The sequence below is a fragment of the Ursus americanus genome, chromosome 5, assembly GCF_024610735.1.
Source record: "Ursus americanus isolate L20-20 chromosome 5, mUrsAme1.1.p, whole genome shotgun sequence".
Classification (NCBI taxonomy): Eukaryota; Metazoa; Chordata; class Mammalia; order Carnivora; family Ursidae; genus Ursus; species Ursus americanus.
The window spans coordinates 58,517,483-58,534,879 of record NC_142131.1 but is presented as its reverse complement, the minus strand read 5'-3'; the positions used below and the strand labels follow the sequence as shown (position 1 = coordinate 58,534,879).

At 40.6% G+C, this 17,397-nt stretch overlaps 1 protein-coding gene and 1 non-coding gene across 4 annotated transcripts in view; one reads left to right on the top strand and one right to left on the bottom strand.

The window, feature by feature from the left end:
- C5H5orf15 (chromosome 5 C5orf15 homolog) overlaps positions 1-13,304 on the bottom strand; it is a 103,608-nt gene extending 90,304 nt beyond the window's left edge. Inside the window, exons 1-2 of one of the 3 annotated variants that reach the window (XM_045794706.2) lie at positions 13,120-13,284; positions 614-1,140 (exon numbers count right to left, since the gene is read on the bottom strand). In XM_045794706.2, the coding sequence (XP_045650662.1) occupies positions 614-1,140; positions 13,120-13,240 (648 nt within the window). In that variant the 5' untranslated portion in view covers positions 13,241-13,284. Of the gene's footprint in view, positions 1-613; positions 1,141-13,119 lie in introns of all 3 variants that reach the window. The other 2 variants (XM_087862281.1, XM_087862282.1) reach the window with 2 other exon arrangements.
- Positions 7,333-7,495, top strand: LOC123790636 (U1 spliceosomal RNA). Its single transcript, XR_006779161.1, has one exon. It is a non-coding gene; the product is annotated as a U1 spliceosomal RNA (small nuclear RNA).
- Positions 13,305-17,397: the final 4,093 nt, after the last annotated feature.

Below are 17,397 nucleotides of genomic sequence, written 5' to 3'. Positions count from 1 at the left end.
TTGTAAACAAAGTTAAACAGTGCTGCTCAAATCTTAATGTACAGAGTACTGGCTGAAGACTGATTCTGGGTTCTATCTGCAGAGATGCATTAGCGGATCACAGTGGAGCCCAGGAGCCTGCCTATTTAACAAGTCCCTTAGGTATTTAGAACAGAGATGGCCCAACATTTCAACACAGGGATAGAATATCACTGGCATTCAAAATAAATATGTAATAATTTTACAACCAGGGGCAAAAAAGTTATTAAAATACTATTAAGTTCAGTGCTTAATTAAAAGTATTAAATTAACAATCTTTCTCCATAAATATTCCCACTGAAGTAGCAATGCTACCTTAAGACATAATACCTGTTTTTCAAAAACCACTAGGCTTTAGCTTTGCTCATTAAAAAACAATCTGACTTCTTTTTTTAGAAGCACACAAGGTAAAGCCTTTTGTCTGTAATTTGTTAAAATATACCACAGGTTTATAAACTGATCAGACATCTTGATATTTTACCATCAATTTAAACTTGATTAAAAAAGAAAAAATTCTGAATCATCAAAAATATTAGTAAGAAATATGACTGAGATAATAAAGGGTAATCAAAGGGTCTGAAAACCCCAAACATACCTTCCTTTTGTTGTGATATGTAATGTAAACAACAGCAATACAAAAAGCAAAAATAATAAGATGAAAAAAGAAATGGCTATCTTCCTCTTCAATATTTGAGGATGGTGTCTTAAAAGATCTCACTGACTGTTCAATTTCCATATAGTTCCTGTTTTCTTCCAGGGCCTCACTGGACTCATCATCCCTGGGGCTGGTGGTCCAGTCATAGTCCGGTTCTCCATAGTCTCCATTGTCCAGAGTGTCTTTGGCAGTGGACGGAGAACTATTGAGCGTGAGAAGATCCTCCTCCTCTATGCTGGGATCTTCATTGTTATCTGTTTCCTCTTGAGACAGAGAAGTAGTAGGTGAGGGATGAGGGGCTACAGATGCCCCTCCACCTTTCTCTGTACTAGCTGTGGATTGGAGAGTGGTGCTGGTTTGGAAGACAGAAAGTTTGGTTTGGTTTTCATGTGTTAAAGCACTCATATTTGGAGCAGAAACATCTGGCTGGAGTACAGTGTGGCTCGGCAAATCAGTTTGTGGTAGAGCTAAAACAGTGAATAAAGAGCATTAAACTGAAATCTCCAACTTTATCTCCGCCAAGCTAGAAGCATATTTACCTAAATTTTTCACTAAGCATTTCTTTTTGCCAAATTTCTCTTTCCCTTGAGAATTTGTTAGTAAGTCTCAATAGCCAGCAATCAGTTACATTTCTTCTTATACAATCATTCACCAGGTAATAACTCTTTAGCCAGAAAGTAACAAGTTAAGCACCATAAAAGACCGACTACATTACACAGCCTGTCATCAAAAGAAAAAGGAAAGAATGGAGAGGGGTAACTTTAGGTCACAATGGTGAAATTCACAAAAAGCTCTTATCCATCCACTCTGTTTTCATTTCACAAAGGGGCTGGACTTCAAAAACCTTTGTCCAGACTGCACCCCATCTCCAGAACAGAAAGACTGGTGGCTGATCCTAGCTCAAGTAGATCACAAACTAGATACAGAATGTGAACCTAACGGGTACCTGGATGGCTCAATCAATTAGGCGTCTGCCTTCAGTTGAGGTCATGATCCCTGGGTCCTGGGGTAGAGCTCTGCGTCTGTTTCTCCCTCTTCCTCTGCCACTTGCCCTGCTTGTGCTTTCTCTCTCTCTCTCTCAAATAAATAAATAAAATCTTTTAAAAAATGTGAACCTAAATGTTTTCAATACAACAAATTTAAGAGAAGCTATAAGCAAGCTGTAGTCAGCATTTCTAAGTGATACTAGAACTGAAAGACCTCCTCTCCCAATTCTTTCTTCTTTCTTTCTTTCTTTCTTTCTTTCTTTCTTTCTTTCTTTCTTTCTTTCTTTTTTCCTTTTTTTTTTTTTTTAAGCTATTCTTAGGGAGAAGAAAGCAGAAACTCCTAAAGGGGAAGAAATGGAAATTGGGTTGGAAACTTGACAACTAAGTGTGAACTAGACTATTTTAAAGATTGAGAAAGGCAATCCAGTAAGAGAATGACACCAAATACATACAAGCTTTTACTTCACTATGCTCCTACCCACTCAGTGTGGTTTACTAAAGTAGTTTAAATTATTTACAGAAGTAACTCTATACACCAAAAGTTCAGAAGAATCTCTGCTGAAATTTAACAGGGTTTCTAATATACGATCTAATGTAGTATCTATTGAAAAGCTTCAAAAATATCCATTTTACTTGCAAAAAAAAAAGGAATTGTCTGGGGCGCTTGGGTGGTGTAGCTGATTAAGCGTCTGACACTTGGTTTTAGCTCAAGTCCTGATCTCAGGATTGTGAGATTCAGCCCTGTGTGGGGCTCCACACTCAGCACAGAGTCCGCTGAAGACTCTCTCTCCCTCTCCCTCTGCCCCTCCCCAATGCACACGTGCTTTCTCTCTCTAAAACTATATAAACCTTTTTTTAAAAAAGAGGAACTGGGGGAATCTGGGTGGCTCAGTCCTTAAGTGTCTGCCTCCGGCTCAGGTCATGGTCCCAGAGAGCTGGGATCAAGTCCCGCATCCGGCTCCCTGCTTAGCGGGAAGCCTGCTTCTTCCTCTTCCACTCCCCCTGCTTGTGTTCCCTCTCTCTTTTTTTTTTTTTTTTAAGATTTTATTTATTTATTTGGCAGAGAGACAGCCAGTGAGAGAGGGAACACAAGCAGGGGGAGTGGGAGAGGAAGAAGCAGGCTCCCAGTGGAGGAGCCTGATGTGGGGCTCGATCCCAGAACGCCGGGATCACACCCTGAGCCGAAGGCAGACACTTAACGACTGCGCTACCCAGGCGCCCCTAGTGTTCCCTCTCTCACTGCCTCTCTCTCTGTCAAATAAATAAATAAAATCTTTAAAAAACAAAAAATAAAGAAATAAGAGGAACTGTACATGAGATCTAAAAATACAAAGATACTATTTTAAAGTCTATCAAATTAAAGTAAAATATTTTATAGGGGTAAGATTAAACCAAATCATTCCCTGGCTTCACAAACATGTGCATGCATGTAAATTAACAACCTAACAGACCACTCTTTGTTCAAACATGTAATACTTGAATACATGAATACACTCTGGTTTGTGTATCATAGTTGACACCTATTTTGTATAGAAAAAATAGGTAGTTTCAGTTGGACTGAATGGAATCTCTTAGAAAAAATAATTTAATCAGGCTCCTCCGCTATGAGCCTGCTTCTTCCTCTCCCACTCCCCCTGCTTGTGTTCCCTCTCTCGCTGGCTGTCTCTATCTCTGTCGAATAAATAAAATCTTAAAAAAAAAAAAAAAAAAAAAAAAAGAATTTAGTAAGTTGGTAAAAAAAAAAAATTAGTAAATTAGTAAAGTCTTACAGTCTTTTCAACAGTTGGTTCCTTGAAACTTTCCACTGGAAGAAAAGAAAGAAACAGGGCCTATAATTGAGTACAGTATTCAGCAAACTATTAACAGGAATTTCTTAAAAGAATTTTTATATTTGCATTTACAAATTACTATTTCTCTAGTATATTTAACTTTCCTGCCAAAGTTAGGGAAAATATGATTTAAAATATAATTTTAAAACTGGGAGCCAACTAACCAACCTTGATTTTTTTAAAAAATTGTTTTTCTACACTTGACTTTTGGAATAATCACGTATAGCACACACTTAGGCAGCACATATACTAAAATAGAACAATCATGTATCTTTAAAGGACACAAGCTGATAGGAGTGTGAAGACTGTAATTATCCCCACCTCCCACCCCTCTCCAAGTCCAGAAACCCATCCATCTGGAATTCAGTCAGATATCAGAAAATCCCTTCTTTTATCCTTTACTTTTTTGTTATAACTGAAAACTAGCTCTCCCTTAAAGATTCACTTTCCCTGAAGCCCTTTTAATTAATATTTGTTTTTAGACCCACATCCTTGCACCACTGGGTTTGTAAGAGGGGAAACTATTCTGGGGTGGAGGGTGGGACAGAGGGGCCCTTCCAGACCATTCTCCCAGTCTCTTCCCTAAATGCACGAGCCTTGATTCTCCTATCATCAGCTATCACCCACTAACCTTTGTCCACCAACTCCCAGTCACTGTTCCTATTCTCAATAATTTTAGCTCCTGGCTCTAGAGTTCATTCTACCCAAGTGCTCCTATCTTGAGCTCTCTTCTGATGAGCCAGACCTCCCCTTTACCTTAACCTGTCAAATCATGGTCACTATCATCACAACTCTTCCATAATCTCAGTTGCATGCATCCTAATTGCTGACATGACCACCTATCCTAATTCATTCCCTGGCATTCTGAATCCAACAGGACCTACAATTCTCTGATCCTACCATCTTTTCAGTCCCTCATGACCACTATCGCATCCTTGCCCAATACCCTTGTCCTTTCCTTTACCCAGATTCAATTTTGTAGTCAGCCATGAACCTTCCCTTACGTACACCTCCAATCCCCTTCCCCCTTGCTGACTCTATCCCATTCACTTGGCAAGGCTACATCCCAAGTTAAACTCTATTACTCCCCATCAGCACCAAGCAGCTGAACATGGCTGGAAATACACAACCATGTCACCGGTTTTATTTCATTTTAAATTCAATGCCAAAAATTCAGGTGTACAAGTAATGTTGTTGGCAATTATACTATATTTTTCTAGTCCATTTACCCTCCTACTCCCTTAGGAGGCCATTCATATGCTCCTTTGTTCTCAAACTACCAACACCTTCTCTGTTGTCCTTATTTTCAATGGATGGCATCACTTCCTAACTTTTCTGAGAAAAAAGCCATGAGAACTTACATGAACTACCAGAACTCCAGACTCATAAATCCAACTGCTACTTGACATCTCCTCTTGGATATCTGACATTCGAATTAACACATTCAAAATGAATTCTTACTTAGGCTTCCAGGAAGATGGGAGTAGACAAACTTTTCCCTATTCCTCCACTGAAAACTACTAACCCAATATATTATATATAAAATAACATAAGACTCTGAAAGGTGGAGAGAATAAGGCAGAATGGTTAGAGACCTCAAGACCTGAAGAACAAGCTAGTGGTGACTTCCCTGGATTTTCTTTTTTACCTCATGTATTCTAGACTTGTAGCTGAAGAAACCAACAACATGGAAACATTAAGGAGTATGTACAAAAACATGTCCTCCCCTGTCCCACTGCAAAAAAAAAAAAAAAAAAAAAAAAAAAGCCTGTTCTCTCTAACCAAAAAATTAGGAGAGAGGCAGCCTACCAAGAAAGAAAACTATTTTAGACAATGAATCCTCTACTCCAGGCAAACACTTAAACACACACACACAAACACAAACTGTGGCTCCGTTCATACCCACACCAGCAAAGGCCAAGTAGAGAGCCCAGACTTCTACCCTCAGCAGGCTATAACAAGATGTCTCTTCCCCTCCAGTGTAATGGTGTCAGAAGAGGCCTAGTAGAGAGTCAAGACTTTAATCATCACCCAGTAGTAACAAGGCCACTCCCACCACTATGTAAGTGCAGACCATGACGGGAGACAGAACTTCCACCCTAGTCCAGAAGTAACAAGGAGACTATCACCCTAGATTTCTACATCTACCTGACAGTACTGTGAGGGAACCCCCTCTTCCCCTGCCAGAGCAATGTCATAAAAAGCCAACTAAAAGAGAAAGTTAAGACCAGAGTCTTTTTTTTAATTAATTAATTAATTAATTAAGAGAGAAAGAGAGGAGAAAGCATAAGCTGAGGGAGAGAGAGGGAGAAGCAGGCTCCCAGCCGAGCAGGAAGCCAGAGGCGGAACTCGATCCCAGGATCCTGGGATCATGACCTGAGCCGAAGGCAGACATTTAACAGACTGAGCCACCCAGGCACCCCAAGACCAGAGTCTTATCTGAGAAACAAACTGAGGGCTTCAGAGGCGAAGCAGGTGGGGGAATGGGATAGGCTGGTGATGGGTAGTAAGGAGGGCACGTATGGCATGGTGCACTGGGTGTTATACGCAACTAATGAATCATGGAACTTTACATCAAAAACCAGGGACGTACTGTATGGTGACTAACATAATATAGTAAAAAAATATTATTATTAAAAAAAAAAAAACAACCAGAGTCTTAAACATACAAACTACCACAACTCACCCAGTATGAAATACATGATGTGAATAGCCCTGTACTATTAATGGAATTGAATCTTTAATTTTAAAACTCCCAAAAAATTAATCTCCAGTCCCAGACGGTTTCATGGAGAATTGAATGTTTAAAGAAGACCTATCACCAATTCTACAGAATCTCTTCCAGAGAACATGAGGGAACACTGTTCAATTCATTTTATGAAGCTAGTATTATTATCCCGATACCAAAAGCAAAACCATTACAGAAAAAGAAAACTACAGACTAGTATTTTTCGTGAACATAGCCACAAAAATCCTTAACAAAATATTAGCAAATAAATGAACGAAGGTTATTCCAGGGACGCAAAACTGATTCAGTATTCAAAAATCAATCAATGCGATCCACCATATTAACAAACTAAATGAACTTTGACTTAAGTCTCACACCTTATACAAAAATTAACTAAAATGGGGGCTCCTGGGTGGCTCAGTCGGTTAAACAGCTGCATTCAGCTTGGGTCATGATCCCGGGGTCCTGGGATCGAGCCCCACATTGGGCTCCTTGCTCAGCAGGGAGCCTGCTTCTCCCTCTTGCCCCTGCCGCTTCCCCTGCTTGTACTCTCTCTCTCTCTCTGACAAATAAATAAATAAAATCTTTTAAAAAAAAATTAACTAAAATGGATCACAGGGGCACCTGGCTGGCTCAGTCAGAGGAGCATACAACTCCTGATCTTGGGGTCATGAGTTCAAGCCCCAAGTTGGGTGTAGAGATTACTTTAAAAATAATAATAAATAAATAAATACAATAAAAATAAAAATAAAAATGGATGACAAATTTATTATTTTTTAAAGATTTTATTTATTCATTTGAGAGAGAGAGAGAGTGAGCACAAGCAGGGGGAGAGAGAGGAAGAGGGAGAAGCAGACCCCCCCACCCCACCCCGAGCCAAGAGCACAAGGTGGGACTGGACCCCAGGACACGGAGATCATGACCTGAGCCAAAGGCAGATGCTCAACAGTCTGAGCCACCTAGGCACCCTTGGATCACAAATTTAAATGTAAACTGTAGGGACACCTGGGTGGCTCAGTTGGTCAAGCATTCAACTCTTGGTTTCAACTCAGGTCATGCTCTCAGGGTCACGAGATCAAGTCCACCTCCTGCTCCGCACTCAGCATGATTCTGCTTGGAATTTGGCAGGGGAGATACCATGATCACGAACGTGGTTTTCCCAGCGCGAGGCTTATCCATTGCACTTATTCATTGTGCTAACCCCTGCAATTTCCCCAAATGTGGGAAACTCAACTGCATAATTTGTGGTAGTGGGGGACGGCATTCGTGCTTTCCCCTGGTTTAAAATTTTAAAAAAAAAGAAAAAAAAAGGAATTATCTCCCTCTTCCTCTCCCTCCCCCTGCTCTGGAGCACACACATGCGCTTGCTCTCTCAAATAAATAAATAAATCTTCTAAAAAATAAAAATAAATGTAAAATATAAAATTATAAAGCTTTTAGAAAAAGACAAAGGGGAAAAAATCTTTAGAATCTAGGACTAGGCACAAATTTGTAGACCTGACACCAAAAACACAGTACATAAAAGGAAAAAAAATCCATAAATTTGATTCTATCAAAATGAAAAACTTTCGCTCCATGAAGACTTTCCTGTGAGGATGAAAAGATAAGCTACACAAAAAAAGAAATATTTGTGAGTCCCAACCCAAAAAGACTAGTATCCAGAATACATAAAAAAATCTGAAAACTCAAAAATGAAAAAGCAAACCATCCAATTAGAACACAGGCAACAGACAAAGAGGCACATTTCAGCAAACAGAATATACAGATGGCAAATAAGCACAAGAAAAGATATTAGCCACTAGGGAAATGCAAATTAAAACCACAATAAAGGTATCACTGCACACCTATCAGAATGACTAAAATAAAAAGTAATGACAACACCAAATACTGGCAAAGATGCAAAGAAGCTAGATCACTTAACTGTTGCTGGTGGTAACATAAAATAGAACGACTATGCCAGAAAACAGTTTGGCAGTTCCTTAAGAAACTAAATATGGAACTACCATACGACCTAGCTATTGCACTCCTGGGCATTTATCCCAAAGAAATGAAAACTTACAATCACACAAAAAAATCTGTACATGAATGTTTACAGCAGCTTTAATCATAAAAGCCAAAAATTGGAAGCAACCCAGATGTCCTTCAAAGGATGAATGGTTAAACAAAGTGCAGTGTGTCTATATAATAACAATATTACTCAGCAATAAAAAAGAACAGACTATTAACACATGGAACAATTTGATGAATCTCCACAGAATTATGCTAGGTTAAAAAAAAAAAAGCCAATTCCAAAAAGTTATATACCATATGATTCCATCTATATCACATTCTTCAAATGATAAAATTAAATAAATAAATAACAGATTAGTGGTTGCCAGGATTTCAGGAGGGAGTGGGGACAGGAAGGGAGAGTGACTATAAAAAAGCAACACGAGGGTGATGGAAATCCTCTTTATCTTGACTGTATCCATGTCAATACTCTGGTTGTAATATGGTAGTACAGTTTCTTAAGATGTTACCGCTGGGGAAACTGGGAAACCAGGGTCTGTATTACTTCTTAGAACTGCAAATGAATCTACAATTATTTCAAAATAAAAAGTTTAAAGAAATATATTTTTACTTCCCACGCCAAAAACAGTAAGGCCTTCTAAATGATCTGCCTGCTTCTACTTGAACTCCTACTGTCCGCTCTCGACACAGCAGCCAGAGTCATCCTGTAAAAACTGAAGTTCAATGATGTTACTCCTCTGTTTAAAACCCTCTGGGAACTCTCCATTTCTCTCAAAAGTGAAATTGAAAGTCTTTGTAATAGCCTACAAGATCCCACATGATCTGGCACCCATTACCTCAACCTCATCTCTTACTAAACTCCCAAACTACTCTATCCCTGTTGCCTACTTAACAGAGAGCACTAAATGTTTACTGAATATGCTCTTGACCCAGTTCTCACCATAAACCCTACACCATTTCCCAGTAGCATCTTTGCACCACACCCTCTGAAAAGCCTTTCCCATAGTTTTCAGCCAGGCAAAACCCCACTCATTCTTCTAAGGGTATCTCCAATGTCACCCCCTTTGTTGTTATAATTCCAATACCTAGCACCAAGTAAGAGCAAAATTACTAAGTATTGTTCAAGGAGTAAAAAACTTGGATCTCCTGGGCCTCCACTCCTTCAAATCAGAGAATGTGATCTAGTCAGAAATGAAGAGTATTCAGAATAAAGGGATCTGACTTTATGGATTTAATTGTTGAGCTTCTACAATCATATGTATTACTTTAGACTTCTAAATGTTCCTTTTTTACCCTTTTCTATTTGATATTACCACTCTAGTTAAAACAACATTTTAAAAATAACTTTCTACATTTTATTCTCTTCTACTGGTCCCTTTTTAAAGCTGTCTTAAAATAACCTACATCGATACTTCTTTTTTTTTTTTTTAAGATTTTATTTATTTATTCGACAGAGATAGAGACAGCCAGCGAGAGAGGGAACACAAGCAGGGGGAGTGGGAGAGGAAGAAGCAGGCTCATAGCGGAGGAGCCTGACGTGGGGCTCGATCCCATAACGCCGGGATCACGCCCTGAGCCGAAGGCAGACACTTAACCGCTGTGCCACCCAGGCGCCCCATACATCGATACTTCTTAAACAAAAATGCAGAGGACCCTGAGAATTCATTCACACTGGACTGGGAAACATTGCCTCAAAAACTAAACGCATTACACATTAAATTTAGGTCATCATTTGGGAGCAATTTGATGACAAACATATAAAGTAGGCACTTTTGAAATGACATGGCAAGACTTAATCATAAGGTGATCATCCAGTAATCCAAAATAAGGCTTATATTAATTTTTTATGCTTTGTCAAAATAAAAATATAGAACTATAAAATCCTTACAGCTTGCAGTACCCAAGTACTGTAATTTTAAAAAACCTAATATGGGGGGCACCTGGGTGGCTCTGGGTGGCCCAGTCGTTAAGCGTCTGCCTTCCGCTCAGGTCATGATCCGAACGTTCTGGGATTGAGCCCCGCATCGGGCTCCCTGCTCAGCGGGAAGCCTGCTTCTCCTTCTCCCACTCTACCCCTGCTTGTGTTCCCTCTCTCGCTGCCTCTCTCTCTGTCAAATAAATGAATAAAATCTTTTTTAAAAATTTTTTTAAAAAACCTAATATGGAACAAGTTTAAATAAATCTAACGTAACTTTCTAACATTCTATGCTTACTTCAAGTTTGGAATTCAACACATCCTAACTAGACTGTTATTTTTTTTATTAGAAGAGTAATTACTTTGGGGCACCTGGGTGGCTCAGTTAGGCATCGCCTTTGGCTGGGGTCATGATCCCAGGCTCCTGGGATGGAGCCCCACTCGGCCTCCCTGCTCAGCGGAGTCTGCTTCTCCCTCTCCCTCCGTTCCTCCCCCTACTCATACTCTCTCTCTCAAAATAAATCTAAAAATCTTTAAAATAAAAAAATACAATAAATAAAAGAGTAATTACTTTGAAATCACTCTACCATAAGGTATGCTTACAAAAAACACTTCTCTTACTCAAAGTTTTACAAATGCCACGCTGTACTGTAATGTAGCTGCTTCCCTTTTAAGAGCATATATGTTAGTTTACATTTAGATTATTTTTAGTAGAGAATAATAAGAATTTTAAATTGGCAGAAAGACTCAGTAAAAAAAAGATTATCTAAAATGTCCCAGTTTAGTTGGAGCAATATTTATGGCACTCTAATAAATAAAGAGACAAGAAGACACCTTAATACTCCACACTCCCCCCCCACCCACGCCTGCCCCTCCCTACAAAATTTTCAACCAGGGGAAAAGCTGTTTGTGAACTACAGTTACCAGCTATATATTCCTCAAACTGTATGTCTTAAGCATTCCAGTAAGAAATATAAATGCTTAAATGTCAGGTTTTTTCTTAAATGATTAAGTAACCAAAACAATCATGCTACATAAGTACTTTAGGAACAGGAATATCTGTATCAACCAGAGAAATCCTTGTTATATTTTACTCATGATGAAAGGGCCTTAGGAAAATGAACCTCAGTCCTTCCCCAAAGACTTACAAATGCTTCTGGGACGGTGGCTTCCCTACCCTCAGTGCTGCTGAGGAAACCTAAGGAAGTAACCACAGCACCGTAGTAAGCGAATGTATGGCCAGACAGTCCCTGTTGGCAAATAAGAAAACACTATCCCATTCACACTGTTTTTCCTCTGAAAATTCAAAAAAGATTTAAGGAGAAAAGCAGGACTGTGTCTTGGCCTAAAGAAAAAAGGAAATACTAAACAAAATACTGCTTAATCATTACAAATTCTTATTAATGGATTTGTTCCCCCTAAGTCTCGGGCCCTAGGTTACACATTTATTTCCTGATAAAGCCTTCAATATCTTCATTCACAATGTAACATTTCTACAAAAAGAAATACTTAATCATGCAGCGTTATTTACAAGAGCCAAGATATAGAAACAACCTAATGCCCATGGATGGATAACAGATAAAGATGTGGTGTGTATATACCATGGAATAATACTCAGCCATACACACACATAAAAATGAAATACGGCATTTGTGACAATATGGATGGACCTTGAGGCATTATGCTAACTGAAATAAGTCAGACAGAGAAAGACAAATACCATATGATTTCACTCGTATGTGGAACAAAAAAATCAAAACAAAACAAACAAGCAAACAAGCCAAACTCATAGAGAAGAGAATATGGTTGCCAGAGAAGGGGGAGTTAGAGGATGGTGAAACGGCAGAAGAGCACCAAAAGGTACAAACTTCCAATTACAAATTTTAAGTCACAAGAATGTAATATACAGCATGGTGACTATAGTTCATAATACAGTAATGCATATTTCAAAGTTGCTAAGAGAGTAAATCTTAAAAGCTCTCATTACAAGAAAAAAAAATTCGGTAACTCTGTATGATGATGAGTGGTAACTACACTTACTGTGGTGATGAGTTCCCAGTGTACACAAATATCAAAGCAGTATATTGTACACCTGAATCTAACATATTATATGCCAATCACACCTCCATAAATAATAAAAAGAATTTTAATATAAATTTTTAAATATTTTAAAGGAACTAATCAAATTCTACGACTCTATTAAAATGAAGCAGTTTTGTCCAGTTAACCCAGGACACAAGAAACCATGTTTACAAATATCTCCCTTGTCGCCTTCCTCCTCTCCTCCTCCCAAGCCCCTCAGGAGCTCAATGCCTCAGTATTCTGGCTCTTTCCCAAACTCCAGAACCTCCCAGATCTCAGAGATGCACCAATACCCTAAGACAGCTTTTTCCCCTTCACTTTTGCTCTCCAAAATATTCCATCAGCTCAGTATGGTCAGTGCCCCTGCCCACCCTGGTCTTTACCACTTATCTCACCGGTTCCGGAAAGCGCCCACACTCCCTTGGCCCTGCTAGACCCCATGGGGTGCCTCCCCCCACCTTGGGACCCTCTTAGACACCACACCTCCAACCGCGGCCATCTCCTCTGCATCAGTTCCCTCTGTCTCCTCACAACTGCCCTCTCCAAGCAATTTCGGAGAACATACCACCGCCATTCCCTGTGGCAACTCATTCTTCAAGACTCTCTAGACAACACCGCCACTCCTCCCTCCACGCCCATCTACATACTCTGCTCCCTGCTCCCTGGATCCCCGCACCTCTCATCCCCACCTCTCGCGCTTCTCACAGACCCCACCTCCTTAGACTCCCTCAGACAGCCTACTCTCCATCCTCGCCCCTAGAGACCGTGCCCTGGCTACACACAGCCATCTGCTCCGGACACTCCGAAGCGTCCTTTCCCCGGCCGGGCCTGTCTCCCCGCCCGTACCCGGCTCTCCGCGTCTTCCCGCGCCCGCCCTGCCGCCGCGCCCCCTTTACCACTGGACATGGTGGCGGACGCAAGCAGGAGCGCCAATACTCCGGACACCTGAAGGCCAGGCGAGGGCCGCAGTTTCGCGTGCACTGTTCCCCTCATCCTCCTCACGGCAGCAGCGGCCATAACGGACTCCGCCAGGAGCCTGCGCTGTTGCTAGGCTCTACGTCATGACATCAGACACTACGTAAGGCACCACGGCCTGAGGCATCTACGTCCCAACGTGATGACGTCGCAGCCTAGACGGGAGCTCAGGAAACCCAGAAAAGGAGGGAGGGTATGGAGCTGCGGCAGAGGGCAGGCTCCACCCAAGCCCCTTGAGCGATGAGGTTGTAAAGTGTTAGATTCTAGAGAGGGTCAGAGAGAGCCCCTCCCTGCCTACCATGTAATAGGATACTATACAGTTCATGAAAGTATTTTAAAACATTGGGGTGTTTTTATAGACTTTATTTTTCAGTAATCTTTGTACCCAAAATGGGGCTTGAACTTATAACCCTGAGATCAAGAGTGGCATGCTTTATGGACTGAGCCAGCCAGGCGCCCCTAAAACATTTTAAAAGAAAGGGGTGCCTGGAAGGCTCAGTGGATTAAGCAGCCAACTCGTTTTTTAATTTAAATCAATTAATTAACATACAGTGTATTAGTCTCAGAGGTAGAGTTCAGTGATTCATCAATTATATGTAACACAGGGTGCTCATCATATCACGTTCCCTCCTTAATGTCCATCCCCCAGTTACCCCATCCCTCCACCCTCTCCCCTCCAGCACCCCTCAGTTTGTTTCCTATGATTAAGAGTCTTTTATGGTTTGTCTCCCTCTCTGATTTCATTTTATTTTTCCCTCCCTTCCCCTATGCTCCTGTTTCTTAAATTCCACATATGAGTGAGATCATATAATTGTCCTTCTCTGGTTGACCTAATTTAAGCGGCCAACTCTTGATTTGGGCTCAGATCATGATCTCAAGGTGGTGAGATCCAGCCCCGCCTCCCCCTCCGTGCTCAGGGGGGACTCTGCTTGGGATTCTCTCTCCCTCTGTGCCTCCTCCTGCTTTTTCTCTTTCTCTCAAATAAATTAATAAAATCTTTAATTAAAAAAATTGTTAAAAGGAAGATCTGACTGTATAATAGACTGATCCCAAAAGGTAAGTAGCTGTCCTCCCTCTCCCAAATGCAAATAAAACACAACTGTTCACAGGGGCCATATCTAGGCGGTGGAACTATAGGTAAATGTTTTGCTTTTTATCTTTCTCCTAATCACTTATTACTTCAACAAATATTTAGCACCTTTTCATATTTCAGTATACAACAGTTAACAAAACGAGCCACGTACCTTTGTGGAGTTTATTTTGTGAGGAAGACATAGTGTAAAATATACACTATACAATGGTAAGGGTGTAATGGAGAAAAAGCAGGAAAGCGGGCTAGGAAGTAGGGTGCAAACAGCCTCCACAATAAGCTTCTGTTACTTTTTAAATTTTGTAACTTAAAACCCCCAGTATATGAAAATGCAGATTTAGAGTTCCCTTACGGCCTTGACACATGCTTTGGTCTGTGTGTTCTGCGAATGTTTCTTAACTAAATGTCTGTAGGCTTGAAATCGTAGAAGCTCCACTTGATTGATTTGCAGGAAAATCATCGTGGCATGAAGCACATTTGCTGCACCCATAGCTTCACCACTCTGATCTCTGTGATTCCCACAGAAGAATCCTCTGGAGACGCAACTGAGCTGCCTAAGGAGAGAAGGGCCCCTGTTCTCTTGAACCTGGTTTCCCTGAACATTTATCTGGCCCCAGTGACAGCTCAGAAACACACAAACTCTTGTGTTGTTAAGAAAACTAAGAGGTCATTCATGTCCATTTCCCTAAGCCCACCACAAGCCTAGACAGACTGAATGGTGCCCTTATTACAAACCGTCCACGGTAGCCAGGATACAAAGTCTTCCCAAATTCCCTTGAAGCTTTCCCTTCTCTGAGTACACAAACCACACTCCGTTTAATGAATAAGCCTCTCGATTCCAGCTTCTGGCTTATTGCGAAATTCAGACATAGGCCCTTTTCTGTAGTAAACACACCTTCAGTCTTCTCTTCTTTCCACTTTCTTCCTTTTGTCCCCATGCCAGAATGTTTAGGTTCTCTAACTGGTGAGATAGCATGAACTTAAGGAATTTTGCACAATATTCTGACATGATGTATACAACAGGCAGATACTTAATATGTAAGTGGGGAGGGAAATATATCCTCAATATTCAGAGGGCCCTTTGTACATTTCAAAATACCAGTACTGTATCTGGCATCTGACTGGATGTACCCAACAACCATTATGTGCCAAAATCTCTGGACCTATGTCACTTTGTCACAATGTAATGTCTGGGTCCCGAGGGCTTGTGTCCTGAGAAAAAGCCAGATGGATGCTGTACTGTCTGTCTTCTTTAGCCTGGGAAGTCAGTCTCTTAAACTACAGTTGACTCTTGAACAGCAATTCAGAAGTTCACTGTCAAACAGATACCCGTTCATGAGATACCCTCATGAACCCAATGAAGACAGTATGATAAATACTGAGGCCAGCAAGTTTTGGGTGACACAAAATGCTCAAGTAAATCTGATACTTGCTTGGCACTGTCACCTCCGAACATCCATAAAAAGGAACTCTGCCTAAAAATATACATATTATTGAATAGAAAAAGATGTTCACATTTACTGAAACCAGATTATGTATAGTCTCCTACTTTGTAAATATTTGAAATATATTGTCATTTTTTAAAATCTAAATTGCAGGGGCGCCTGGGTGGCACAGCAGTTAAGCGTCTGCCTTGGGCTCAGGGCGTGATCCCGGCGTTATGGGATCGAGCCCCACATCAGGCTCCTCTGCTATGAGCCTGCTTCTTCCTCTCCCACTCCCCCTGCTTGTGTTCCCTCTCTCGCTGGCTGTCTCTATCTCTGTCAAATAAATTAAAAAAATCTTTAAAAAAAAAATAATAATAAAATAAATAAAATCTAAATTGCAGAATTCTAGAATAAACCCCAATGATCCATGCCTTTGTATGAACCCCTGCCCTTGAGTGTGGAAGGGGCCTGTGAATGTGATGGGGTATCATCAAGGTGATTAGGCTGTTAAAGGACACAGTAGACTTTAAGAAGGGGAGATTTTCCTCAGAGAGCCTCACCTAATCCGGTGAGCCCTTAAAAGGGTTGGGGCAGTTATAAAATGAGTAGTCCTGGAGATGTTACATGTAGCATGGTGACTCTAGTTAATAATACTGCTTTGTATATTTGAAAATGGCTAAGAGAGTAGATCTTAGACGTTCTTATCACAAGGGGAAAAAATTGTGTGGTGACAGATGTTAACTAGATGTATTGCAATGATTTCACAATATATACAAATATTGAATCATTATGCTGTACACCTAAAACTATTATGTTCTATGTCAATTATACCTCAGTAAATAAAAAATTGGGGCGCCTGGCTGGCTCGGTCAGTTAAGTGTCCAACTCTTGACTGCCACTCAGGTCATGATCTCAGGGTCCTAGGATCGAGCCCTGTGTTGGGCTCTGTGCTAAGATTCCCCTCCCGCTGCATGTATGCACACGTTCTCTCTCTCTCTTTCAAATAAATAAAATCTTTCTTAACTGAATGAATAAATCAATAATAAAATTTTTTAAAGAAATAAGGTGTGGCTGGCACTCTTCCTGGAGTTATTTTAAGCCTGAGAGGGATTTGTCAGTAAGGGAATTTTTCCATTCCAGCCTTGAAGATGGGAGGGGACCACATAGCAAGGAATGCACATGGCCTCTATTTGCTGAGGACCCCCTACCTGATGGCCAGCAAGGAAATAAGGACCATTATCCTACAATCAAAAGGAGTTGAATTCTACCACAACCCTGTGAGCCTGGAAGAGGACCTCAAGCTCCAGACAAGAACACAGTCTGGCAGACATCCTAATTTCAGCATCGTGAGAATCTTTACAGAGAACCCAGTCACACCGTGCTGGACTTCTCAACTACAGGCCTGTGAAATAAATAACTGAGTGTTGTTTTAAGCAGCTAAATTTGGCTAATTTGTTATGTAACAACAGAAAACTAAAAATCTCTCTGTCACACACACACACACAGTGCAAACAAAAATGCCAAACAAATGCCCTGTTTACTTACACTTTTATTAATAAAGACAACAGAAGAATGAGGTTTCAATATTTTATTCAAGTTTTACTTTAAGTGATGTTAATTACAGCATTTGAAGGGGAGGATCTAATTCCACACAAAATGGAAGACTCTAAAATGTACCCATT